The 26,561-nt window shown below is 44.4% G+C and overlaps 1 protein-coding gene across 4 annotated transcripts in view; it reads right to left on the reverse strand.

Annotated features, from left to right (window-relative positions):
• Positions 1 to 5,530: 5,530 nt before the first annotated feature.
• The window catches only part of TFAP2E (transcription factor AP-2 epsilon), a 46,269-nt gene continuing 25,238 nt past the window's right edge, over positions 5,531 to 26,561 (reverse strand). For 2 of the 4 annotated variants that reach the window (XM_067533689.1, XM_067533687.1), the window contains 5 exons: positions 16,109 to 16,207; positions 14,282 to 14,510; positions 12,883 to 13,001; positions 7,969 to 8,110; positions 5,531 to 7,030 (listed from right to left, as the gene is read on the reverse strand). In XM_067533689.1, the coding sequence (XP_067389790.1) occupies positions 6,742 to 7,030; positions 7,969 to 8,110; positions 12,883 to 13,001; positions 14,282 to 14,510; positions 16,109 to 16,207 (878 nt within the window). In that variant the 3' untranslated portion in view covers positions 5,531 to 6,741. The remainder of the gene's footprint in view (positions 7,031 to 7,968; positions 8,111 to 12,882; positions 13,002 to 14,281; positions 14,511 to 16,108; positions 16,208 to 26,561) is intronic. The other 2 variants (XM_067533690.1, XM_067533688.1) reach the window with 1 other exon arrangement.

Consider the following 26,561-nt stretch of genomic DNA (forward strand, 5'->3'; position numbering starts at 1 on the left):
GGTGGCATCTCCAGTCCCATGCTAGGGGAGGCAGGGAGAGTCACTTGGGTGAAGCATTTAGTTCTGCAGAGGTGGCCGCATGGGTCTTGAGGTCTCCAGTGGATAGTTGGCTATACTCGGGCTGGCATCTTGATGTAGCACAGACTTTTGAGATAGCAGGGGTCTACTATGCGTGAGAAGAATAAACAGCTTCTCTCCTCCTGCCTGTTTGCTGCAAGAGGCTTTTGGGATATTCGTTGTGAGTCACAGGAGTATTCCTGCAAGAAGCAATTAAACAACGTTTGGGGGACGATGCAGAGATGTTTCCAGAAAGGTCAGTGAAACTAGACACACCTTTCAGTCTACTGATTGGCAGTCCTGTTGCACCCTTTCCAAAGCAGCCTCAATGGTAATAAATATTAATCAGAGAAACATCTGCTGTAGCTGGCACACTTTAATAAATAGGAGAAAATGTGAGCTCTGATGTATTTTATTGAATTTCTTTAGTCCTGATTCTGCTGTCATTCTGGTGTCAAACAGGAGTAACCCATTGCATGCAATAGCATTATACTGTTGTAAAACAAGAGCATGGAGGATCAGAAGCAGGATCCTTATAGTGTACACCTTATTCGCTGTTCTGATTGACAAATAGAGCAGGGGCCTTCTGACAAGTAAAATTAGCAGTCTATGACTAACATACAAATTGAGTGTAAGTTGTACCTATCTAATATTGATCTCGTTTGTGTAAGATACATGGATACGATTTCTATAACAAGTTACATTAAAAAATCTGGCCCCACTTGTCATCTGCCTCCTCTTATGGTTTAACAGGGATCTGGTCAGTATTCTTTCACAGCAGCACTGTGGGCTTGGCTGATGCTTTGGTCTCCTGTTGCTAAAGGTGTTCCACTTTACATTTAACACATGCCACTTCTATGTTGTGAGAACTTTCACCTTTGGCTTCACTAGTTCAGCCTGCAGAAAGAACCTGTGTGCCTGTTGCATTCAGCAGGGGGGTAGTGATATCAGCCATGCCGCACCTAGCCCATAACACACTTGCCACTCTAGCTATACAAGAGCTTGCACAGATCTCTGGTTCACAGGAATTCAGTCTGACATACAAGGCCCAGTCTGTAATAATCCATTGCCAAATAATTGGGAATTAGTGTTTTTTTTTCCTCTTGAGATACAGTAATTTTCTCAATTTTTGCAAACATTAAATTCTCCTATGGGATGGGTAAGAATTATCCCTGTTTTACAGATGGTGTCTCAGCCTTAGTTTCTCTAAATGATTTGCTGAACTCAATAAAGGGAGTCATTTTCAGAGCTGGGATGAGTAATCAGGAGTTCCTGGCTACCAGGCCTGCGTTTGGACCACTGGACCAAAGCAGTCATTTCATTACATAGATGCAACTAACTCAAAACAAAACCCCCAACCCAAGCCTCTAAAAGCAGGAATAGCTAGTAGAATTATCTTAAGCACAATGTCACAAACAGGTCTCCTGTATTCCAACCAGAAGAGATCACGGATCCATGCCCTACCATGTTGCAGTGCCACAAAGCTACTGGAAGGAAACCTCTGAACAGCATCAGGGTATTCCATAGAAGTAACAGCCAGGCAGCAGTCAAGAATGGCCTTAATCCTAAAATATCTCAGAAGATACCAAACCTACAGAGTCGGGGATGGGGAGTTGCATCGTATCTCCACTGTGGCTGCATGAAGAGGCCTGAGGAAAGGAAGACATGTCTAGAACCTGGTCACTTCTGGGACTGAGCCTTTGATGTAGGCCCTGCCTACACTGTAAATACAACCCATGTCAGGGAACCTGACTGCTGCTTGGTTGTCTGCAACCTGGTTACAAATGCGGGTGGAGTAGAAGGTAAACTAAAAAAAAAAAATGGGACTAGATACCCAAGAAAATCCCATATGCACAGATCCATCCTATGGGGTTCTAATAAGGGGCACAAGATGAGAACACATCTGGGTGTGCTACAGTTGTTACCTGTTTGATTAGGAGCAATACTTTGATCTCCCCTGACTTTAGCCCTACCAGCAAAAGGGAGTGGATAATTATCTGCTCACAAACAAGCCTTTTTATATGACTCCTGCTGTGCCCTATGCTGCTAAACTGCAGGTCATTTTTAGGGGAACACTTTTATTTTCCAGGGTATGTCTTCAGACTCCTGCTTGCTAGGAAAGATCAAGCAGAAACATATCCTGGAGGCATCAGAATAGACAGGCTAAGGCTCAGTATTCCCATAAGGGGCTATCAGCTTCATTGAACACATCCACTCTGGTTGGATGTCTGTCTACCACTAAGTGGCTTGCGGGCTCTTTCAGTACCAGAGTTTGTCGGTTCAAATGTGGCAGATGCCCTAGCAGTGGGGGGATAAAGTCTAAGGGTTGGTCTAAGGATATTATTCTCACGATGGGTGCCAAAAGTCCCTGGTGGCCCAAGTGATTTTCCTGTTATGTAGGAAGTCAGACTAGATAATCGTAACGGTTTCTTCTGACCTTAAAATCTATTAAATCTAACGAAACTCCCACAAAGAGTTCTAATTCTGTGTAGTAATAGGATGAGTTCTTCTGGTTTGGTTCTCCCAAAACCTGGGTCAGGAACAAATAACATTAGGGAGGGGCTCTATCAAGGACGTTATGCTGTGGAGGCCACTTCCTCCAACAACCTTTCCCTTGAGTTTAATGGTTATATTTGAGGATTTTCTTGTCACTGCAAAGAGATTTTGGTCCTGCAGTTTCACTACCTGGATCTGAAAGTGATTCCTTTTTTTTTTTAAATTTTTTTCATGTCTGATTCAAATCCGAGTAAAGTCAACAGAAAGGCTCCCGTTGATTATTGACTAGCTGACTCCTTTATGCTCAATCTGTTAAATTGGAACTTAAAAGACTCTCCCATAAATGAAAGAACACATCAGGCATAACTCAGCAACAAAGTCTATATATTGTGTTGGTGTACTACAGAGAGGTATTACCATCCTGTCATTTTTAAGCTAGCCGACTAAGGTGAATTATTCATTCTGTGCAAAGCCATGAAGAATAGCAACACATAACTACCGCCTCTTCTTTATGTTAATGATAAAATACAAAGTCATAGTTCAGTGTTAACCTGTGGGATATCTCAGTGCTAGGGAACTAAGCAACTTAGTCTACATGGTACTGTCCCTTTTCATGTCAGGGACTGTTGTGTGCTTTCCCTAAATTTGTTGTTTGTACAAAATTAATTCAAACAAGATTTTTTTTAAATCCCCTTTAAGATTGAAATTCCAAAGTGTCCTATAACAGGTAGAAAGCGTGAGTCTGAATCTAGTTTAAAATACACTTTGCCAACACTAATGTCATGTACTTTCCCATGATGATATATGAAGTCAGTGTGGGAACCTATACAAGGGTGGGCCTTGGATTGTGGAAAGGAAACTCATAGCTTCTCAGAATGGGAAGGCAGAAAAATAAATATGGGGACCCTACAGGACAGTGGTCCTGGCAGGTGAATTCCAGCAGTAATGGGATACTGAATCATTAGCATTCTCCTGACAAACACTTATCTGTTGGGTTGCTCTGATCTGCTACACGTGCCTGGGAAAGACATGCAGATAGAGTGAAGAAAAAAGAGAAGCCAGTGACAAGCACCCAATTATATCATGTTTTGGGTTGAACACCTTGATTTTATTAGCAAGGTTTAATAGCACAAGGAAGAGGCATGTGACCAATCTGTCTCTGTTCTATGGAGATCAGTAAGCTAAAACAGTATTTTCTGTACTGCTAGATATTTTTGCAGCCCCATCACCAAGTATTTATGGATTTATCCTCACCCCTCCACATCCCCCCCAAAGAGGTTGAAAGGTATAATTATACCCAGTTTCCTGACTTGCGACTGAAGTCCAGAAATACTATAAGCCAGATATTTCAGAGTTGCTGAGTATTTGCATCTCCCACTGATTTCTGCTGCAGTTGTGAGACTCAGGCCTAACTTTTCATTGATTTTATGGGGTGCCCAACTTGAGGTCATCTCAGGGGGCCGATTTGAAGACTGTGCTGGACACCTGCTTTCTATAAACAAGGCCCTTTTTAGGTCTCAAGCTGGGCACCCAAAATCACTAGTCCCTTTTGAAAACGTAGGCCTGGGTGCTTCTAAAAACCAGGCCCTATGTGATTTACCCAACACCAGCCAGGAAATCTGTGGCAGAGCCTGCAGCTGAATCCAGTGCTCTTGAGTCCCAGGTAGCAAATAAGAGCAGCCTCCCTCCCACTGTACAAGGAAGTAGTTCCCATCCTCGACGTTAGGAAGCTGGACTTTGACTCATGAAACTTTCAAGGGACTCACCAATAGTCCAAAGGGAAAATGGTGGGGAAGGTAGTTTTACTCCCTGACAAATTGTATAATTACTGTACCTATATCCTGTCGTTCATGCTGCCTAATTTCTCTCTGTGTGTTGCATTTCAAGAGTGCTCATCATCACTGTCATATCTAAGCATTATTTGGTCTATGCGAAGAGCAGCCTATTCAAGCCAGCAAGATCTGCATAACTCTGAACATGACATGACTTCCCACTCCCATGTACGCACCTTTGCATGTTTATATATTATCATTGTTATATTGTTTTGATGCCATGTATCAGATGTGCCTCCAGTACCTCCAATCTGTCCCCCAACCCGTTCTCATATGTTCCTTGTTCTGAAGGCATTCCCCTTTAACACAGGCAAGATGATGCTAAGAAGGGGGCAAAGTGTGGACTGTTTTGGTTTTGCAGAGCCCTATTGGTCAGGGTTTTGTTTTGCAAACTCCAAACCCACTGCTGGTTCTGCTCCACTGTCCATTTTATGTGAATGCCTACAGTTTTGGAGGGATGAGGATTTGGATAAATGTTCTGGTTTTGGCCCCTCTCTAGAGGATTTCATCATAAAAAATTTCAAGATGTTTCCTTTTAAGTTGCCAAACATCTCCCTTTCTGAAGGAGCTTTAGTTGGGATCATTTGAGGGTTTCTCTACTCTCTTCAACATCCTCTGCTATAATCCAAGAGGAAACTATATCTCTAAAGAAGACACAGGCCTGAACCAAAACTCCAGATCTAAATACCCCAGAACTTTGTAAGTGTGCACACAGAATCTAAACCCAGATCCCAGCCTAATTTCACAATGGTCTGTCTCCTGAATCAGAACCCTGGATCCAAACACGCTAGGACCTTGAGCGGGTTGGAAATCTGGATCCAGATCCTCATTTTGTGAACCCATCTGGGCTCTATTGTCTTCAATAAAGTCAAAGGCTCCAATCCTGCAACTGGCTTTGTGCTGATGCAGGGGGCCTACCCAAAGTACAGTTAGTTGCAGGATCCGGGCATAAATCCTAGGTCCAGTAATTCTCAGGTCAGTTATATAAATCCATAACTTATTTCAGTCAAATGTCAGCTATGCAAACAAAACCAAAAGGGGGTAAAGGACATTTTTTCCCCTAAATTCATAGAACTTGTCCTTCTGGCAGCCATAGAAATGGAGGAATCCGATTGTCAAAGAGACAGGGAGGTGTTTTCTTCAAATAAAAAGAGGTTTATTAAGATAATGAGAATGACACTGTGGTGAGGTGTAGTGTACATCTATTGCAGCTTTAAGAGAAACAACAGCAAGTACAAAATCCTGCAGAACTTCTATAGTCATTATCATCACAGCCTATTGTCCATGCTACAGTTTTGTGAATCCAAAACTTCATTCCCATTTCTAATGGCAGAAAATCCAAAGACTTTCATCTTTCAAAAAAAAAAAAAAAATCCCAACTCAATTAGATATAAATAACTTGCACTGGACATTTTAAAACTTTCAGATTTAATTACACATAAATAAATATATACAGATTTAGAACGGTTCAGTTCAGTTCAATTTGGCCTGCTTCAAGTTCTGCTCCTTGTGCTTTATTAATTATTACTATTATTAATTTTAGAAACCTGTGTGCTGTTATTTGTAGGTTGTGGAGTTTTAGTTAGTCCCAGGTGTAACTTAACCTCCTTGACCCCCTTGGCTTAAATGTAAAATTCCAGGAGGCTCTCATTGATCAATTCCCATTTTGGAAATAAATCTAAGTGTAAGATTGTTCCTCCTGACATGGCTCAGGGTTCCATAGGCCCTGGAGAAAATCCATAGTGAGGGTCAGTTTGTTGCAAACTGTAAACAAAGTCTTGAAACCTTTTGAAAACCAAAGCAGCAACGCTGGTGATTTTCCTCTTGTCCTGGGTGAAGGACTATTGTGTAGGTGGCATTGTTGGAAGATTCCCTGTCTGTCGGCTGAAGGCAGGTTATACATCCAGATCTGGCCTGCAACACAAAAAATCCCCACTGGACTTACTTCTGCCTCGGTTTCACAAACAACTCAAGTTGCTGAGATCTTTCCTCTCTATTGGTTTTTCAGTTTGAACGGACTCCTGGAGCACTTCAGTATTTCATTGTGGGTTAAAAAACAAAATAAAATTGCACATGACTTGGCTTCCTGCATCCACAGTTAAAATAAACAAAAGCCATTAACCTCTCTTATTCTCTCGATCTCAGTGATGTCCATTAAGGTTGTTTTCTTCTTCTGAAATTCTTTAAAACTCGTTTATTGTTTGCTTTAGAGTTGCATCCCAAGTTCAAACACGGTAGTTTGGAAAACATGTTGCACTGGGCCTTAATATTTTTTTTCCAACACCTGTAAGCTCAGACCTCCTATCATGAGCTGGGAAGAGCTCCCCCAGGTGGGGAGGGGGAGGGAGACAACATGTTATTTCCGATGCTTCACTTCTTTTTCTGACGCTTTGGAGTCTCCAGCCGCGTGCCCATTCCCTGTGCTGTTCATGAACATTTTATCCAACCCCTTGAGAGACTCCACCAGGTAGTTCTGGAAGGCTGTGAGTGCTGCGCAGATAGCTGGGCCTCCAAAGCCATGGGTTATCAGGCTGAAATGAGTCAAGCAGCTCTGGACACCTGGCTCTAAGATGAGAGATGGGCGGCTGTTCCCAAGCGGAGAACGGTCCTGGGCCATCAAGTCTGCAAACTCTTTACAAATTTGCCTAAAAGAGAAAGGAAGCCATTACTTTTTTTAAAGAGGCTGGAAATCTATGGTCCAACATTTTGGCTTGGTGGTTCCTTTGTGCGCTCTATTTAATCTGATTTTACTGTGGGTACTGGCTGAGCCAGAAGGCTCAAAGTGTCTCACTGCCTGGACATTGGTCTGAATTCAGCCCTGGGCTGATGGGGATTGAAGGTCATTTCCATTGGGTAGCTAACCTGGATGGGATGACTCTGTTGGGTCTCAGATTCGATTCCCTGTGCTGCATTCCGAAGCACCAGGAAAAGTCATGTTTGCACAGGTATCACTGAGGGCGTGATTTGAAGGCAATGGGGTATTACTTAGGACATAATTTAGCCTGCAGTATCCTTATTATTGGAGATGATGCCCAAGAAGGAAAGAACCTGGCTTGAATCTCAGATCCCAGGAGGAGTTTGCAGGGCTGCCAGTTATATACAACCCTGTTTTACTTGTAAACTAAGTGCATTGATCTGAAAGTCTCTGAGGCACAAGATGCAAGGAACCCCAGGAAGCTATTTTTAAGGAGTCGCTGTTCAGAGCAGAACACCATTTGAAAACTCAGTTACTTAAAAACATAACAGTTATAATCCAACAACAAAAAATAAGAGGAAAGTGTTTGGTAAAGTGGGTTCAGTTTTATTACTCTTGATGCATTGTGCCCCTGGGATATGAAATGAAAGGCAAACATAAGCCAAGTGAATGCAGTGTCAGTGAGCATGTCCTTTGAATGTTCACATTCGTCCTTGAGATGTGAGTGCATGCCACATTTCACTGTGTTGTGTATCCTTTGGATATGAGTGTGTGCAGCACATTACCGTGCGTGTGTCCTCCTTGAGAGACTGAACTCTTTGGGGCAGGCACTGTCTTTCCGTGATATGAATATACAGCGCCTGGTGGCTGATTGGGATGCATACTCACTTGGTAGCCAGAAGCATGTTTTTCCGGCTGTGGAGTTCGCTGGGATCGGAGTGCTGACGGCACAGGTATTCTGCTGCTGCCTTCGCTGGAAATTCCGTTTCACACACGTAGCCAAAATCCCGGGCGAGGTGAACCGCTTCACCTAGAAGGACAAATTCATGAGCTGGGTCTGTACTGGTGTAGCAACAAGCAATGGTGCAGCATTTTCTGCAGCAGTCTCCAAATGTCTTGTTGGGATGTCTTGCCCATTTCTGTTGGGACTGGAATGCCCTTTTTCTCAGATCTCTAGCCAAGGGGGAAAAAATTCTGAACTCTCCTTGATTGGCTCTAGCGTTCTGGGAGTAGCTGTGTCACAGGGTGGCTGGCCCCTGTGAACGAATTAGGTCCAGCTCCTCTGTGCCAGGCCAGGTGCTCCCATTTGACCAATGAAGAGGACAAGGCATCACTGGGGGCTATAGGACCAGGAAGGATCAAAGACCAGGAGAGACCCAGTGACTTGGAAGAGACCTGGTGAAGCAGAGCTACTTGAGCAGGAATAAGAAGCAGGTGAGAGCTGCCAATGTTGGGGACTGGAAGAAAGCTGAAGGCAGAAGAGCAACAAGAGGGGTTTGCTGCTTGGCATCCCCAAGTGGGAAAGCCTGGACTGGAGGGCTGAATGCAAGAGGAGCAGCGGTGGGAATGCCTGCTGCCTGTAAGTCAGAGAGCCAGAGCCAGCTGAAGGCAGGCGGGTAGCAGAGGAGCTTTCCTGCTGACATCTCTAGGACCAGAGAGTTGGACCCAGAGGAACCGTGATAGGGCCCGGGGGAGTGAGGAATGCTCCCCTGGTAAAGGCGATCTGCTGGGAAGAGTGGAGTTGCTCTCTAGATGTGGAAGGACTGGGCTGGTTGTCCTGGTACAAGGACAGGAGAGGAGTGGGTTCGAGAGCTGGGCATGGTGAGGGTTGCTGGGATGGTATGCTGTGTGCACTGGTTTGGATTATGCTGGGGGGATTCTGGGCTAAGGCCGTGGGACTTTGTTGTGACTTATGTGCACGGGACTTCTGTAATAAATGAACTCCACAAGGGTTATCTTTATACCTGGGAAGATGCTTTGGACTCTTTCAGAGGCAGACAGGCCTGTCATGCTGCGCTGCCATGGCGGGGAAGGAGCATTTCTGGAGGGGCTGCACTATAACAAGCTCCCACTGAAACCAGTGGGAGTTTCACGGACCCTGATGTGGGAGAATCAGGCCCCAGGAGTCCTGATTGACAGTCCCTAGCTCTAAGAACAAAATCCCTCCCTCCCTCCTTTACGGGCTGATAAAATAACACACCAAATTCAACATGGCTGGAGTTACATCCGGGTGGAATTTGGCCCATTGTGCTGTATTCTTGCAGGAGGAAGAGTAACAGAGATGTCTATGTCCCTCCCCCCTCATCTCTCTTTTTCTCTCACCTATTTTCTCCTTCTGTCTTTTTCTACTGGCCCTCCTATTTCAGAAATCAGAGAGGTCCCATGAAAACAGATCCCATTGTGTTAGGCAACCATGCTGCCTTACCACAAACCCAGACTATCAACGGGGACTGACTCCTTTTTGCGGGGAGATACACACCCTAATATGGTGATTACTCAAGAACGGGGGGGGGGGGGGGAACCAAAGGAGGAACAGAAGGAAGATAGGTTCTCGTTTGTATCCTTCCTCACCGAACAGAAAGGCCTAAGGGGAGAGTGTTCAGGCTTGGTATCCATCATTCCATGGAAATGCCCTCTCATTGATGAAATTGATCCATCTTCAGGCATCCCCATGGAAATAATCAGAGCTGATGGCAATTGATCATGCCCAAAACCCCAGTTAGGCAGACAGAGCTAATTTGACTTGCCCCCTGCTGTTCATATGTATTAGGCCATCCATCCTAATAGCATTAACCCAGTTCCCATCACTGCCCCAGCACCGAGAGTCGTGTATGTGAAGCCTATTTTGGGCAGAGTGTTTATGATTCCCATATGAAACGTCATGCTTCTCAATTTCTTTTTCTTCCTTCCTCCCTGAGCAATAAATAAAAACACGAAACGCTAGAAAATTAGAGTGGGGGCAATTTTGTGTGTGTGCACGGATGCGTGCAATACGAATGAAAATACGTCCACTTCTGTGGAATAGGGAACCGGTGGCTATAAAAGAGAGGTTAAAGCCAGGGACTGGAAGTTGGGGCTTCTTGGCTGTGTGCTTGGTGGAAGTGTCTACGAGTGGCTAAGGCTACATTTTTCAAAAGTGACTAGTGATTTGGGTGCCCAACTTGGTCTGCCGTAAAGGGGCTCAGTCCAAGGGGCAGCACTCAGAACGTTCTTAAAGAGCTTTGCTGAATCAGGGCCTCGTGGAGCAGCGGCCTCCTTACCTCCTGCAATGAGATAAGTTGGTGCACCAGCAGGCAGTGTGGTGCAAGAGGGCACATGGCAGAGATGGCCATGAAGGAGAGTTGTCAAATGGCTTCAGAGAGGTAACGCCCCAACTCAGCCAACACTTCACCACCTGTGTTACTTTCAGCGCCGGAGCAGTCCCGTTCAAGCCATTGGGCCAGAAGCCCAAGTTAGCCACATTCTTTTAACACATCTCTTTGCAGGAGTGTTTGAGAGGGGTTTGAAAGTTGGAACGGAACCTGGCATCTTGTGTAGAGCTAAGGCCACATTCATCCCCGGTGTAGCCCCAGGGAAGCATCCACCCAACATGCCAAAAAGTGGCAGCCTAAAAGCCCAAGGAAAATTCCCCCCCCCCCCCCACTTCTATTTCTACCTCTTTGTCCATGTGACTCTCTTAGGTATTCTAAGAGGTCTATGACTGCAGCATCTAAGTGCTAAATACTGTCATTGAGATTTGAATTGTGTATTCATGGAGGACATCATGGGGGATTCTGCTCTTCCCTTCACCCTGGTTCTAGCATGCTTTGCTTCCTATCGATAAGATGATGAAACTGGCACATGAGAATCAAAACAGACAAACCTTAGACTCAAAACTGGCTGAACCTTAGCACAGAAGAATAAGCCTGAGAGTTCTAATTGAAGCAAAGCTCTGGAAGCAAACAAACTGTCCACTAAGCACTGGAGACATCCCTCCCGTTCAGCCTTATGTGTCTAATGCTCTTCTCTTTAGGTGATCCTTTTTATTGCACTGTCTCATTTACTCACAGACACCAATTCTCCCGCAATCTATATTTATGAACAGCTGGGCATCGATATAAAAATATAATTAATGCTAGAAAGAAAGAAAGAGAGAAAGAAAGAAAGAAAAGATTGGACAAGCAGAGGGGAGCAAACAGATTAAAATAAGACAGCAAATGCCTAGGAAAAAAGGGGCCTGGGGCACTGTGGAACAACCAAGTTTCTGTCTGCTGAAAAATGACAAAGCAATAGCACCTTCCCCTGGGTGAAACATCTTCCAACACCATAACACTTTATTGCAGGAGGAAATCATATCCATCAAGCACACATGGCACCACTCTTTTATTTACTACGAGCCAGTAAGCAGTAACCAAAAAGTCAGCAGCCTCGTGAAATCAAAATGTATATTTCTTCCTTTCTTTCGTTCTTTTCTTTCTTTTCTTTTAATGGAAATCAGCCTGTCATTCAGCATGAACCAACTGCCCTTGGTAACAACCTCCGCCTAATGAAGCGGGTCATTTAATTTGCTGGCAACAATGGAGATGATTTTCTATTCAAAAACTGCAGGCAGCTGCCTCCAACACGCTGGGCACAAATACAATGGATTCCGAAGTTGGAAGGGAGTTGGAGCTGCCATTTCATTTGTCTCCTTCCTGTGTCCTTTGGTCCATAGATGCGATGGCGACATCATCATTTCCATAGCGTGAAGACCAGGAGGAGAACTACTAAACACGCAGCTTTAAGCAAGGGGACTTCATGCTTAAAGGGCAAGTCATATGTTAACTATGGAGGCCCTACATAGCATGTTTCCCATAGCCTCGCTTAGCACCCACCACCAAGCTCACGGATCAGCCACGACAGACTATCTCCCACTACACGCCCTTGAAGGCTGCTTCCACCACCATTTCTCTTTGGGACTTGAACCCTGCTCTCTCATACGGTAGTGCCACTGAGCCAACCTAAAGCATATTTTTAAGGAGTGTGCAAAGCACTTGTGCATCATGGATCCAGACATGGGGCATCTAGGATTGGAAGTGCATTTCACCTATTTCAAAGGCAAGACAAGGGAACTTGTGGAGATCTACACAAGTCTGAGTCCCAGCAAAACAGGCCTGTTTGGGCCAAGGACACAGCATTTTCAGTAGTGCAGTAAGTTTGCAAGAGCAGTGAGTGCATGCTGCAAAAAAAAAAAGTTGGCGCATATTCGTGATGATTTTGAAATGAGTTTGCTTTGGCCATGTTCATGCTCCTTTTGAAGTAATTCACAAAAGTGAATTTTAAGCTTGAATAGTCATTGACTGCACACTGGTGCTGAAAACTTGATGAGAAGAGTTAAGGTCACATAATAAGGGAGCAGAAAGAATAATGTGACTTATGTGAACCAGTCATAGGCAGCAACACAGGTTGGGTTTCAGATTTCAATGGCTCTAAATTCTAGATTCTGTGAAGCTCCAAAGGACCCCAAAAGCACAGTTGCCACACGTAAGTGCTGCAACGTTTGGCCCGACAGGTCTGCATCTGCAGAATCCTACCTTGTTCCGACTCTGAACATTTTCTTCAAACTGTGCTCTTCTTAGCCCAGCAGAAATCTGCTAGATTCAGAGGATCTGCTTGGGTCAAGATGGAGAATTGCATGCAGATCTCACTTTGGGTTAATGATGGCTGCTGCATAATTTGTTCTGGTTTAGGCCCTCTGGCTTCTGGCAAATTGCAAATGGAGGACTTAGAATGGGCAAAAGTTGGGCACCCCACTCTGATGTTAAACCACAGTACGACTCTTACCTTCCACCAATGATGTCAGCAAAGTGACATTGGCAGCTTTACGCCTTCCTGCAGGTAGATTTAAGCCTATTTTCTCTAATCTTTCCCTTAAACACCTTCCGCCGTTTTTTGATTTTGCCCTGGAAGAAGGAAACAAGAAGGGAAAAGATTTTAGTTGAAAGAAAAGAAAAAGCAACACACAAACTGCTGTCCCCAGCCCATAGTAGTCTGTTGATCTGGCATAAAATATACAATGAGCTCCATGAATCCCAATTGCAAGAACTACTGATAACAGAAAGTAAAGTTTGTTAGAATCAATTTCTATATTCCAAACGACATGGTAGCACTGGATTCCTTTATAGCCAGTAAGAGAACTGCTGTTCAGTGAATGAAACAGATACAAAAATAAAAAAAACCTTCATCCAGTCACTAGCTTTATTGTTTCAAATTTCAGCAATAGCAACTCTCAGTGATGCCTTTGTTCCAACAAACAGCAGCTCGTCTACATTTGTGCTGGAGACTCACAGGTTATTTAACAAAGGAGCATTGGGCTGCAAGCTTGTAGGAACTTGCTATGTATTGCAAAAATACCCATGTGCCCATAAGCGCAGAGACCTGCAGGGCTTTAATGTCGTTCGTAGGGAGTCCCACCTCCAAAAGGTGGGTCTTACTGCAATGACAACAGCAACAGCCAACTGGTGAGCTTCCTGTGCTGAAAACATCACTGCAGATTGGGGGCAGCATCTCTGCGAAAGGCAATACAACTGAGCATCACCCAAAGCAGCAGCAAAACACCTGTCCTGTTACTGGAATAATTTAATCCAACATCTCTCCAGCCTTTGCTATTCTGAGAAGAAAGAGCCCTGGATCGGGACTTTTCTATTAAAATAACCACTCGGCAGAGCTGAACAAAGCGTTAGCAATGGATCTCAGAACTAGGGCTCAATGCAAAATTCATACTTGGATTTAGATATTGAATGCCCTGAAATATGGCAAGGTGTTTGGGACCAGGGCTTTGGCTTGACCTATTATAGACCCAAGGAGAAGCTGCATGATTGGGATCGGATGTGAACTTTCCCAGATTCAGATCAAAGGGTTTGTTTTGGCCTTATTTCTTCTTGGAATGAAATTGTAACCCAACCTCCACACCACACCAAATCTGAAGGGCCCACCGGTCCCAGTGTGATGTCAGTGGGACAGTCTCCTGGATTTTCCTTAGACTGTAAGCTCTTTGGGGCAGGGATTATCTTTTTGTTCTGTGTTTGTACAGCGGCTAGCATGACTGGGGCTCCTCGGCTCTCCTGCAATGCAAATAATGAATGACAAGCGCTGGTCACTTGAAATCACTCATATACTTTGACCTTAGGGAAGCCGAAAAGAGAAGAAAATCAGAGGAAGAGAAGCATGGCGTGGTGCTCACCTCCTGAGCACTCCCCCGAGAAGAGAGGCATTGAGACACTCTGGTGGGGAGAGCCTCCTCTGCACCTCTCCGACGGTCACCTTGTACTTTGAGGTGGAGCTGAGAAGGGAGAGCCGGCCAGGCACAGAGCAGAAGACCTCGTTGGGATTCGTCACGCCTCCAATCAGACTGTCTTTGTTCATGGACAGGGCAGAGATGGTGGTGCCGTTTGCCTTTGAGGGGATGGGCACTGGAAGAAAAAGGAGCAAGAGAGCAAAGAATGTCACTGGAAAGGGTCTAAAGCAGGGAAACCCAAACTTGGTGGTACTCAGGGCCACTTTGGCAGCCTGCCAGGAGCCCAGAGCATGGGCATTTCCCTCGTCAGACATGACCATGGTGTTTTCCTTGGTCTTGTATGTTTCTTAATGGAAGAGAAACTGCTTGAGGGGTGGATTTGATATCAATGGAAACCAAAAACCAAACAACATGCAGGTCTGTAACTCATCCCTCCAAATTCTGGGGCGATTGGACCTGGGGTTCTGGTTTGGTGTCTGAGAAAAGGGCCAGGTGCATAATTTTGATCAGGACCCAGCTCCAGATTCCCAATCCCGCCTTCCTCTCTGTGCCTTAGGGGCACTTTGGGATCCAGGATTTTGGTTTGGCCTATTGCAGAGAAAGGGGCCATTTCCAAAACTCAGACCTAGATCCTGTTTCAAGGTTTCAAACACTCCTGATTTTTGGAGGTGTTTTGGATTTGGGATTTTCGTTGGGGCCCATCCTTACAAAAAACATGTTCACACAGCACCATTAGGGAGGAACAACAGACCTGGACTCTGCTCTAATACCTACATTTGCTGAGACCCCGCAAACCCCAGGGCAGCTAAGGGCTGTGTTTGTGGACATGGGGAGACTCACATTGACTTCATCTGGCTTTAGATCAGGCCCATAGGGAGCTGAAGCCCCACACTTTGGTCACCCCGCTTTAAAGTTAACTGAAAATATCAGTCCCCCAAACAAGCCAGGACAAACTGCCTTGTACTCATGGAAAAACGCCAATTAAAAGCAGAAAGACAGACGGATGGTGGTGAACAGCAAGCACCGCACAGGGTCCATAGCTTTACACCAACAGTGAAACTGGCCTATTTTCCCCAGACGTCACTTCAGTAAGAAACCTCTTTAGACACAATAAAGGTTTATTGGTTAGCGCCATGGCTGAGGCTTGTGCCAAGTGACTTTAGGTTTTATATTTTGAAACTAATACCCAATTTAACTCTAAACAAAAGTAAATCCGTGGTTTTCAACGACTCCATAGCTAACTGCAAATGCAATCGCTCCAGATCGTTTAAACCCTGACATTCCTTGTGGTTACTGAGTAACGGTCACTCCGTGATGTACATTCAAACAGTACACATGCCTAACACTTAGAGCAACAAATAACAGGGTGAGATCCCGATTTTATAAAGGAAATACACATGCCCAAAATGAAACAGCAAACCCAAAATTGAATCGGAAAAGGCTAGTATACTGAGCCCATTAAGGGGTCTTACAATCAGCATATTGTAAATACAGCTCAACTACTTGTTAGCATGGCAATAAAAGAGCAGCACATGTTACATAAAAATGGCTAATGTTTTAGGGCTAAAAGATGAATGGAAATAAGCTAAGGTATATTAAGTTCCCTCTCAGCGTGAAACTCGGACAAAGTCGGGACTGAAGGACAGGTTGCATGGGTCTCCCTTCGGAACGGAATAGCTACGGGTAAAGGTCTGACAGTTGCGACACTTGGGATTGTGGCTGATTATGAGGTTCTAAGGGAAGAACAGAGGCTAAAAGATTCAAGAACATCACCGTATGGGCTAGGAAAGCAGAGCTGCTTCCAGACAGCAGCGACGTCAGGGCTTTCTTTCACATTCCCAGGATGGTTAATATTTATCCCTTGGCACATTCCTAAAATAAAAAGCCAGAGCATGTTTTAAAAATGTCCACGTATCACTACAAAGATGTGTTTCACTGCAGGTCCATGCAATGCGATGTTTTTGGACTTCATTGAGACATGCATCATCATGCATCCCTGCAGTCCCATGCAGCCCTGGAAAGCTGTGCATTTATTGTGGTTTCATGAGTTTTGTGCATCCCTGCTTCCATGCATTCATGTGTCAGTGAAGAGCTGTGCATTACTTGGAGGTTCACACTTCATCACGCATTTGGGCATCATTTTTTATTCATGGTTCCATGCACCACTGGGCACCTTTGTATCTGTGTGTCTGACTACATATCCACGCAGCACGGTGGAACCATGCAACACCGCTCATCCACATGCCACAGCATTTGTTTTCCCCTGGGCCTGGATGAAAAAGCAAATCCATTTGGACTTGGTGTGATTTAATGCTGGAAGCCATTAGAAAGCTCACCGTGGAGAGCAAAAAGGTACAATGCAGACGTGCGTTTGGGAGGCATTCAATGCCATGACAGAGTGGTGTGCAGGGAGGCCAGGTACTGCGGTGCATGGCAGCACAGTGGTGGGCGGATGAACCAGGCATGATGAAGCACTGACACATGGTGGTGCACAGCTGTCTGGTGGCACACAGAGCCACTATGACAGTTTTAAAACATGTACTGACTTCTTTAGTAATGAGGCCCACTGCAGAAAACCAATCCACCTAGAGAACACTAAACGAGTCTCTGCCACGCCCAGAACCAGTTAGGCATTCTCTGTGACATGCAGTGACTTTCTGAATTATATAGGCACCATGACAAGGAGAATCCACAGCAGACAATTAATACTAATCATTATTTATATTTCAGTAGTGCCTAGAAACCCCAACTGAGACCAGGGCCCCATTGTGCTAGGTGCTGTACATACATATAAGGAGAGAGAGTCCTGTCCTAAAGAGTTTGCAATCTAAATAGATGAGACTGACAACAGGTGGAAGGGGAAACAGAGGCAGGGAAGTGACTTGTCCAAGGTCACAGAGCAGGCCTTGGGTAGAGCTAGGAGTAGAATCCAAATCTCCTGACTGTAAGATCAGTACCCTATCCACTAGACTAGGCTTCCTCAAGCCAACAAGACAGTCAAACATAACTACATGAACTATTTTCCTTGTGGTGTCGCTTTCTGTTTGCCTTGTCCAATCTGCAGCTTTTTTGCCAATACACCTGCTTCAGCTGAGAGACGAACTACCATCAGAGCTTGGGAGTTTGGTTTCCTTGGCTTTTTCAGAACCAAAACTGGCTCTTGTCACAAGCAAACCAAAATGTCCCCCTGCTCTGCAGAACAGCTGCTTTCCTATTCTCTCAAGACGCAGGTGATCAGAACACCTGAGCCAGCTTGCAGACAAGAAGGAAGCACAAAACTATTGGAGGTTTGCCCAACACTCAGCAGGCAACATGAAGCCCTATGTGCACTAGCGCTAGATTCATTTTGAAAGTGCAGAATCTCGCTTTCGGAACCAGGTTGGTGCTTTCAGCTGACTGTTCCTTTGGGAAGTGCTGAGCTGTGTGAAGCAAAAAACATTTCTGAGATTTAGACTTGGGCCTCAAGGCAACAGGAGGAATCATTGTAGCAAGATTTAAAATTATATTACAGGGAAATGGCAAAACAGCTGGGCTTCAGGCCATCAAATGGTTCTCACCAGGAAGCATTTCATTACTCCGTGAGCTGGTGCTGAGTTGCACAGTTTGGATACAAATCTGGATTGGGACATTCCCAGTGTTCAGGGGTGTTTGCCTCCTGGGTCGAGCATTAAGGCTGTGATATAAAAATTAAGCAAGCTGCATTGTACTGGCCTTTCTCTTTTAAAGTCTCCTTGATTTAGAGCAGCTGAGATGTCCTACCTGGGGTGGGAGCCACTTTTGAACACGGGGGTATTGCCTTCCCATCCATAGGCTTATTCTTCCTTAGTCTCAATTGGAAATAGGTGTGTATATCAAGGGGTGAATTGTCCCCATTGTAGACAGATAACCCTAGAAATAAGGGACCCTGGTTAGGAATTTTGGTTAGCAGAGCCACCTGTCCCTGTACTCTACAGAGACTGTATTTCCAGCATGAATAGAGAGAAAGTTCCCAGGACAACCCCACAGCACTGCCCATCTGTGAAACAGGGTGAATATAAACCCAGCCCACTGGTTGGCAAGGAAGGAGTTAAAACACTCCTCCTGGACACAGAAATCACCACAGGTGTTTTCTCTCCTCACTAGGGCTGGGGTGGGGGCAGATTGCCAGACAGCCAAGCCTGGGAGGAGATGTAATTGGATAGGGCTCAGCTGGAGGGAATGACTCCACGAGGAAGGCTACAAAGGGAGGAAGCTGTGCTGGGTTTCTTTTCCCCCTGTATGTCTGTGTTTGTGTTGAGCTGGGCTAGGGGACTGGCCGTGGATCGAGCATCAGCTCTACCTGCCACAGCTTTCAAAGCTACAGAAATCAATGGGATGGGGAGAACGGGGAAGATGCTCACATGTGGCTAGGTGGCACTGTCCACTTAGCTTTTGCCTCTATGGTTTTATAAGCCACCACCCTCTTGACTCACATCCCCTCCCAGTCATGTTTAAAGTGAGACTTTTATTGAGTGTTTCTAGTAGCCTCCTGGAAAACTTGAAACCTGTCTCCTTCCTGACACTTTCCGCCTCACTACACACAGCTATTATTATTTGTTCGTTATTTCTCTGGAAACAATTACCCAGATTAGGGCCCCACGTAGCTCGCGATGTCAAGAGACAGCACCTGCCCCAGACAGCGTCCACACTAACATCAGCTCAGACAAGGGGTGGACCTGCTAACGTTAGAGAGAGGTGTGTTCCCAGAAGTCAGCAGTCGCAGGGAGCCTATAGCCCAGCCAGTGCCAGAGGACAGTGCTTTGCAAAGCAAAGGGGGGGGGGGGGATTAAAGAAGGATGTAAAGATGTGACTTGTAGGCTGGGTGACTGGCACGGATCTATTTTTAAGCAAGAAACATTACATTCACATTTTGAGGAAAAAATGCATGGAGTCTGCAAACAGTTTTAGCAAGAGGAATAGATTGTGTTGTGGGGCCACCTATTTTTAACTGTCTGTTTTTAAATACCAAGTTAAACCAGGGGCTTAAAGACTAAAAATGGCATAAGCGTCATTCATGAATAGCATTTACTTGTATTCTGGATGTGCCTAAGGCTTTGGTGGAGATGAAGGCCCTATAGTACTGAGTGCAGAACAGACACACAGCTAGAGGCAGTCCCTGCCCCTAGGAACTTACAGTGCAAATAGACACGGGTGAAGAAAAGGAGTATTATCATCTCCATGTTAGAGATGGAGAACCACGTCCCAGAGAAACTAAGGCCCAGATTTACGAAGGTGCTTAGATACCCAGTTCCTATTGAAATAAATGGAAGTCAGGCAAATCTGGGCCTACAAGCTTACCCAACATTTGAAATGCTTTGAACTTGCTTTGAAATGGTTGTCCTGAAATATCAGGGGGGATTTTTCTCACATATTATCTGGTCTCATTATCTTTTCTCATATAGTAAATTCAGCCAATAAACTTCCTGCAGTGTCAGTAATAAATGTGCAACTAGTGGGCGGATGTGGGAAGGGAATTTGCATCTGTGTTTCTGCAATATCATGTTGCCAGGTGTGTCTCCATCAGGCAGAGCTCAGCATCTCGCTGTCTGGTTCACTCTCCCAGGGGAGGCACTGGTTGCTACATGTTACACATTTTGTGTGTGCTGAACAGCAGTGCAAATGGTGAAATAAAATCCGATGTGTGTGTTCAGCCTTAGTGATAGGGGGCAGGCACACACCGTTTTGTCTTCCTTTTGAATGAGAGAAGCTTGTGATTTCCAACCAGAAATGCCTTTTTGTGTGTGTGCTGGCTTGGATCTGACTTGGAGCTGTCTGAGATGGCGAAACTTGCACGCTGAGACAGAACTCAATTAATCTGAGACAGGGACTTTCACACAAGGGCAGAAAGAGATTTCAAAATCTGTCCCAGTTTCTAACAACAAACAGCCACGTGGCTGTTCTGTGTACTTTCCCTCACTGCTTTCAACAGGGTTGGACAGGCTTTTATCACCCCTGCTGGATCATGCAGTGGAGCCTCTATAAACACAAATGCTGTGGTGTAGCCTGGTGGTAAGCGTTGAAAGACTGGGGGCCAGCCGTCTGGGTGCTAGTCCCACTCTGCCATGGAGATACTTAGTGACACTGAGCAAGTCACTTCTCTGGGTGCATGGGTTTCACCATCTGCAAAATGGGGACAAGGATACCTTGGAGGGATGTTGTGATGCTTAATTAAAGCTTGTCAAGTGCTTTGAGATCCTTGGAGGGAAGATCCTGTCGTGTGACTGATGTAGCTAGAGGGAGTAGATACAGCGCCTAGATATGAGACTGATGGATGCTTTGTAGATTGAAGGGCCTGACATTTCCAGTGAGATGACGCAGTTTGCTCAAAACATAATGGGAGGCAGGAGCCTGGATTCTGTGCTGCGTCTCTCAGGAGATAGAGCACAGGAGGGTGAGGGGAAAGGTGGCTTTAAGTCATTGCTGTACCTCCTGTATTCTGGGTTCAGGGGGGCTGCATAGCCCCTAGTTTGTTAGATCCCGGGGGCTGCTCTAACTTGTGGCCATTCTACAGCCCAGAATAACTGGAGTGCAGAGCTCCTTGGCCACATCCCCTCCTCCCATCGGGATGCCCTGGTGCCAGGGGCTGCTCGGGGGAATGTGCAGCGTCCTTATGCCAGCTATATGCTGGCTGGGGAGGCCCCTGCTTTGAGGGTGTTCTCCCAAGGCTGTTTTGTCTGCTACTGACCCCCTTCTATTACTGAGTGGATTGTAATGGAGAATTGGGTGAGGGTCTGTTTGTACAACTGCACCTGGCTGGGCCCACTGAGGGTGAAGATGCATCAGGGGATGCGAGGGACACAGGGCTCATATTGCGAACACCGCCCCCCTCCGCAGGAGCAGAGGGAAATGAGAGACGCACTAGATCCACTTTTGCCTACAGTTTGTTGAAAAAAAAGTCTTACACATTCACTCTGATATCAAAATCCTTCCTTCCAAAGCATCTGCACCCAGCACTTAACTTTCCTCAACCAGCTGCATCAGCCACCCATAATAAATGGTACATCACACTCCTAGCAACTGAGCGCTGTAATTGTCACCTTACAATCTGTAAACTGATTATTCCCTGCACCAGGAGTGTGGCTGGTGGAGGGTTTCTCTTCTGCTCCCTTGGCAGAATAACGCATTTGCTGCTGACAACGGCTCTGATTCTGATCTCGCTTATCCTGGGAACTCCATGGACTTCACTGGAGTCGCCTCTGACTTGCCCAGGGGGAGTGAGAGCAGGATTAGGGCCAAGATTTGTAAAATGTACAGATTGGTGTTTACAAAGTGTAGCAGAAAGAAAGGAAGTTTGGAGTTTGGGTTTGGTTCTGGTTTGGGGACCATCCAAACTCCTGGTCATTTATCTGAATGTCTTGGGACTGGTTCTCACCTACAGCTGACACCAGTATAAATCAGGAGTAACTCCACTGAGCAGAGAAGCTTTTGCTTTAGATTCAGGTTCCAGGTTCAGAGAGAAACCAGAAAGGGAAGGGGAAATGTATCCAAGAGGTTCCTTTCAAAAAGTGAGAAGGGGCTTGGGGAGTTTCCTATTTGTCCCTGTCCGGTTTGTCCCTTCCCACACCAACCCCACTCCGTTAGAAAGTAGACATCTCTCTATCCCCCGCTCCCACTGTACATCAAGCAGAGTAAGGTTTCATCTATCAGGGTTGGGTTAGGATTGCAGCCCTGACATTTGTAACCCTGTGGTGCCGTTGCCTCTGGAGATACCATCCATCCTTTGCCCCCTGAGTGCGTGTTGCCTTGGTGGCAATGACATTCCCCCTTCAAGCATCTGTGGTACTGTCTGTCTTTGCAACGAGTGGATTTTTGATCTTGTGAATGTATAAAAACTCACAGTGCTGGAATCTCAAAACTCTACTTTCTTGTCAGACCAGTTGCAAGTCAAGTGATTCCTGTTGTACATTTGAAACTGGTGACTCTCCTGCCCTGTTTCCTCATTAGAAAATTGCTTGCTTAGCCCCTGGCACACAGCAGTGTGTAGCAAAGAGAGCTTTACAAGTAAATTGGACTGGATGGAGGGAGGCTTGCAGCCTTGGCTTTGGTCTTTCTTAGGCTTAAATGTTTCCCCTTGTTCCTGTAGCTGGCTTTATTCCCCTTGACATGCCATCCTGATGAGGAGTTAAGAATCACTGAATTTTGCTAAAAGTTTCAAACGAGATCTGGCTGTACATCAGGAAAGAACCCTTCTGCAAATCTTCATTTGAATTCAAAAGTGAATTTCAATTCTGCTGTGTTTGCAGTCCTCTCACGTTTGCTTCCCTCAAACATCTGAGCCTTCAAGCTTCAGTAGGCTACTTGTAAACAGCAATTTTTAAGCAGGAATATTCACCCCAAGCAAATTTTGTATCTTTGATTTAATAGTAAAATTAGCAGTTTGCACTGTGAGGGTCATGTGGCATCCAATCAAGTTACAGGAACAATACCACATGATTTCTCTAGCTAGCCACCAGCCACTCAGGTACTATGATGAGGAACATGATGGACACATTTTGAGGTTCAAATATTGACACTTCACAATGGACCGTTCTTACAGGAGAAGATATTTTACAACAAAAATGTGCAAATACTTTTTCATTTCCAATCCATTTGAGAAATGTTTGACCTTCCTGAAAATAATCTGTGGGCAGAAAAAGTGGCAACATTTGATGATTAAATTGTTTATTGCAAATTATTTGCTCTGCTTTATTTCCAACTACATCACTGGGGATGGCAAGAGAAGAAACAAGTCCACAGGGGAGTATGTAGATCAATAAACTTCATCCTTCCTACAAGCCTGTCTCCACTTCTCTTTGACACATGCCTGTTGAACCCTAGACCGCAGCTACATCAAATCTTTGTGTAATGGAATTGTTATAGCAACATTCCTTCAGAAAGTCCGAACGTTAATGCTTGGATGGTGTTTAAAGAGGAATTCAGTGAAACCTGTATAGGAAATCACCCTTAGGAAACAGCCTCTAGTCTTAAGACAAAGCCCCCAGAAGTATCCTTAGACACGTCGGTCCTGATTCTCCTCTCACTTGTTACACACAGGGCAGCTCCGCTGACTTTAATAGAGTTACTATAGATTTACAATCATGAGAGTGTAAGTGACTCAGGTACATTGAGTAATGTTCTGCTCCACCCTTAAAAAGACACCTGCATTAAGTAATCTATTTTTATCAATCCTTTGCATGGTGGCCTAAGACCAGTTTCACTGTGTATGACAGAATTCTAGATGCTAGCACAAAGGAAACATTTGTGTAAGCTAGTCCAGCCCTTTGCATCAGAAACAGCAATGCCTAGTGATTAGAACAGGGATTGGGGATCAGGATTCCTGGATTTGATTCCTTGGCACAAAATGGGACATTGGGTATGTCACTTAAGCTCTTTCTGCCTCACTTTGCCTGCTGGTAAGATATATTTATGTAGGCAGGGATGAGTGGCTTTAGTTAATTAATGTTTGTAAATAGCCTCTGATGAAAGGTGCTTCAGAAGGGCAAAGGATTATCATCATCCATCAAGAAGGACTAATCTATCCTCAGTTTGAAAGTCTCCAATTGTAAATTACATACTGTAGATACACAGATATACAAGAAGTGTCTGCGTGTGGGTGTGAGCGAGAGGCAGAGGCTCCTGCTGTAACTTTGAAAGCCTTTCTTTTCAATCAGACGGTACTTCAGAGTTCAGATTGTTCAATTTCCTGGTGTTTCAGCAGGGAGGTATTTATTGATGGCCCTGGGAAGGAGGTCAGTGCCATCAGCTATATTTCAAACCTGCAGTCTGCAATTATCCTTTCTTCCCTGAGGGGATTATACAGGTATTTGCTTTATCTTGAATGCACAACCTGAACCAAGTCCCCATGTCAAAGAGCCTCTCTAGGAAATGCTGTAATCTGCTGGCAAGCCTTTTCAAATGGAAGGATCGAAAAAATCTTGTTTTTATCTTTCGGCTTTTAAGATTCCTGGGTGCTGATCGGTAACTGGAACTTGGAGTCTCAAAGGAAAAATGGCGGCAGGAATATGGGGCAGAAGCTTCCAATCTGTTCCCATGAGATCACTAAGAAGAAGAGATCCTGTGCTGAAGCAAGATCTCAATACTTAAATTTTCTTTCCAAATGCAAATCAATACTGTAGATTATTCCCTAAAAGCTCACCAGTGAAATGTATTTAATCAAATTCATATTGGAGTGGTTATGAAGAGAGGTTGTGGAATCCCTCTCATCGGAGGTTTTTAAGAACAGGTTAGACAACACCTGTCAGGGATGGTGTAGGTGTATTTTCCTGCCTTGGTGCAGGAGGCTGGACTAGATGACTTTGCAAAGACCCTGCCAGCCCTACACGTCTATGATTCTACGTTCAACCTACTTAAATATCCCCTGTGAGTTCAGCTGAATACATCCAGAGGGGCGGCCATGTTAGTCTGTATGCAGCAAAAGCAACGAGAGTCCTGTAGCACTTTAAAGGCTAACACATGTAATTTCTGCAGGCCTGAGCTTTCGTGGGCTGTAACCCACTTCGTCAGATGACACACAGATTCTCCTTTACTTCCTGCTCAAACTGTTGCCGGCTGTTGCTGTGCATTGTTAAGCATATCCTGTGTTCAACCCTAGAGGTAGCTGAATGTCTGTGTCAGCTTGTAACATTTATTAGAGCAGTGGAGTATTCTTTGGACTGAAAGATGCTAGATAAGTTAAAGATGAAACCTGAATACAGAATTGTCTCCTGAAGAAAAGAGCCAATCAACATAATAACAAAAACTGTCCAAACACATGAGAATAAGATCATTTTATCTTCAGGTTTGAGAAACAAAGGTGAGCAAGTAATTTGCAATTAATAACTTTATTTAATTAATTTAGCCTTCTTTTATGTTCATGAATTGTCTACAAATGGATCACAAAATGCTCCAAAGCATTTGTTATTCAGAATCATTCATGAATGTCTGCAGCTAATTCACAAACAATTCATTGTGAATATTCAGTTTGCACTGTCCTGGTTAAGTTTCATAAGTCACATGGAATTGTTTCAGCTCTCTGATTGGGTGACTTAGGTAACAGCCTGAATTGTGAATTTTGCAATTCAAAATTAACAAATATTCAAGGTTAAAATTCACTTTTTGCTATCAAAACTCAAATGATCACAGAAAGTGAGTACAGAAGGGCCACCGACAGAGTCCCATAGAAACTGACTTTTGAATTTCAGTTAATATTTCTGATAATTTTTTCCCACCATTCACTCAGTTCTAGAAATAACAATCAGAGCAATGCTCTCCACAATGCTGCCTGCTGTCTATAGTGAACAATGCTGTTTTTCACCTTTATGTTGAAAAGGTAGGGTTTATTACAACCATTTAGCTCCTTCAATTTTTCCTTCCTAATTCAATATTAACCCCTTCATGCCTATATTAGCAAAAATAAAATATAATAAAAATAAATAAAATCCTTAGCTCAATTATTGCCAGTCCTCATAATTCAATGACTACTGTCCCTTTTCATAAATAATGGTTTTGTTTCACATTAATTTAGAAAATATATAGGTTATTGAAGGGTGTGCAAAGGAAAATAAAACCGAGAGGGGAAAGAATGAAACGATGAATGGAGGTTTAAGAGTTTCTTAACGTTTAAATGAAAGGAACTGGAAACTGGAGTTCTGTGCTGATGACAAAGAAAGTTTCTTACCCAAATGTTAAACTGTATCAGCCCGGTTTCAGATGTGTAACACAGCAGCAAACTCTTTCACTCAAACACACACACCACCACTACCATCACCATTGTGCCCTGTAGTGTTATTCATTTAGCAGCACAAACCCCCATTACTTTTTGGCAACTGGTATATGGGATCTTTATGTGTTTAAACAGTGTAATCCATTTTACAGTAATATGCTTGAGAGGTTTTCACTGTATTCCCTATAGAAGTGCCTGAATTTGTGTGGCTTGGATCTATATAATCTAAAAGAAGAGAACAAAAATGTAGTGTCTTTTCGAAATGGCTGTGGATCCTATATAATCCATGTTAATGTTGCTATCAGTTTGTTAAAATGTATTTGGATTGTTGCAGGGCAAAAGACCATTCAGCAAAGCTTAGACTTGAATAGTAATACAAAAAAAAAAATACTTCTCTTCATGTAGAACTTGCTGCCAATCCACAGACCATTTGGGGAGAGCTTTTATTTGAGCTTCAAACCACAATAATGTAAATATGCTAGTCCACCTGCCATTTTGGAGTTGCTG

The sequence above is a fragment of the Emydura macquarii genome, unplaced genomic scaffold (genome assembly GCF_026122565.2).
Source record: "Emydura macquarii macquarii isolate MOO-44397 ecotype Brisbane River unplaced genomic scaffold, CSIRO-AGI_Emac_v2 contig_3348, whole genome shotgun sequence".
NCBI lineage: Eukaryota > Metazoa > Chordata > Testudines > Chelidae > Emydura > Emydura macquarii.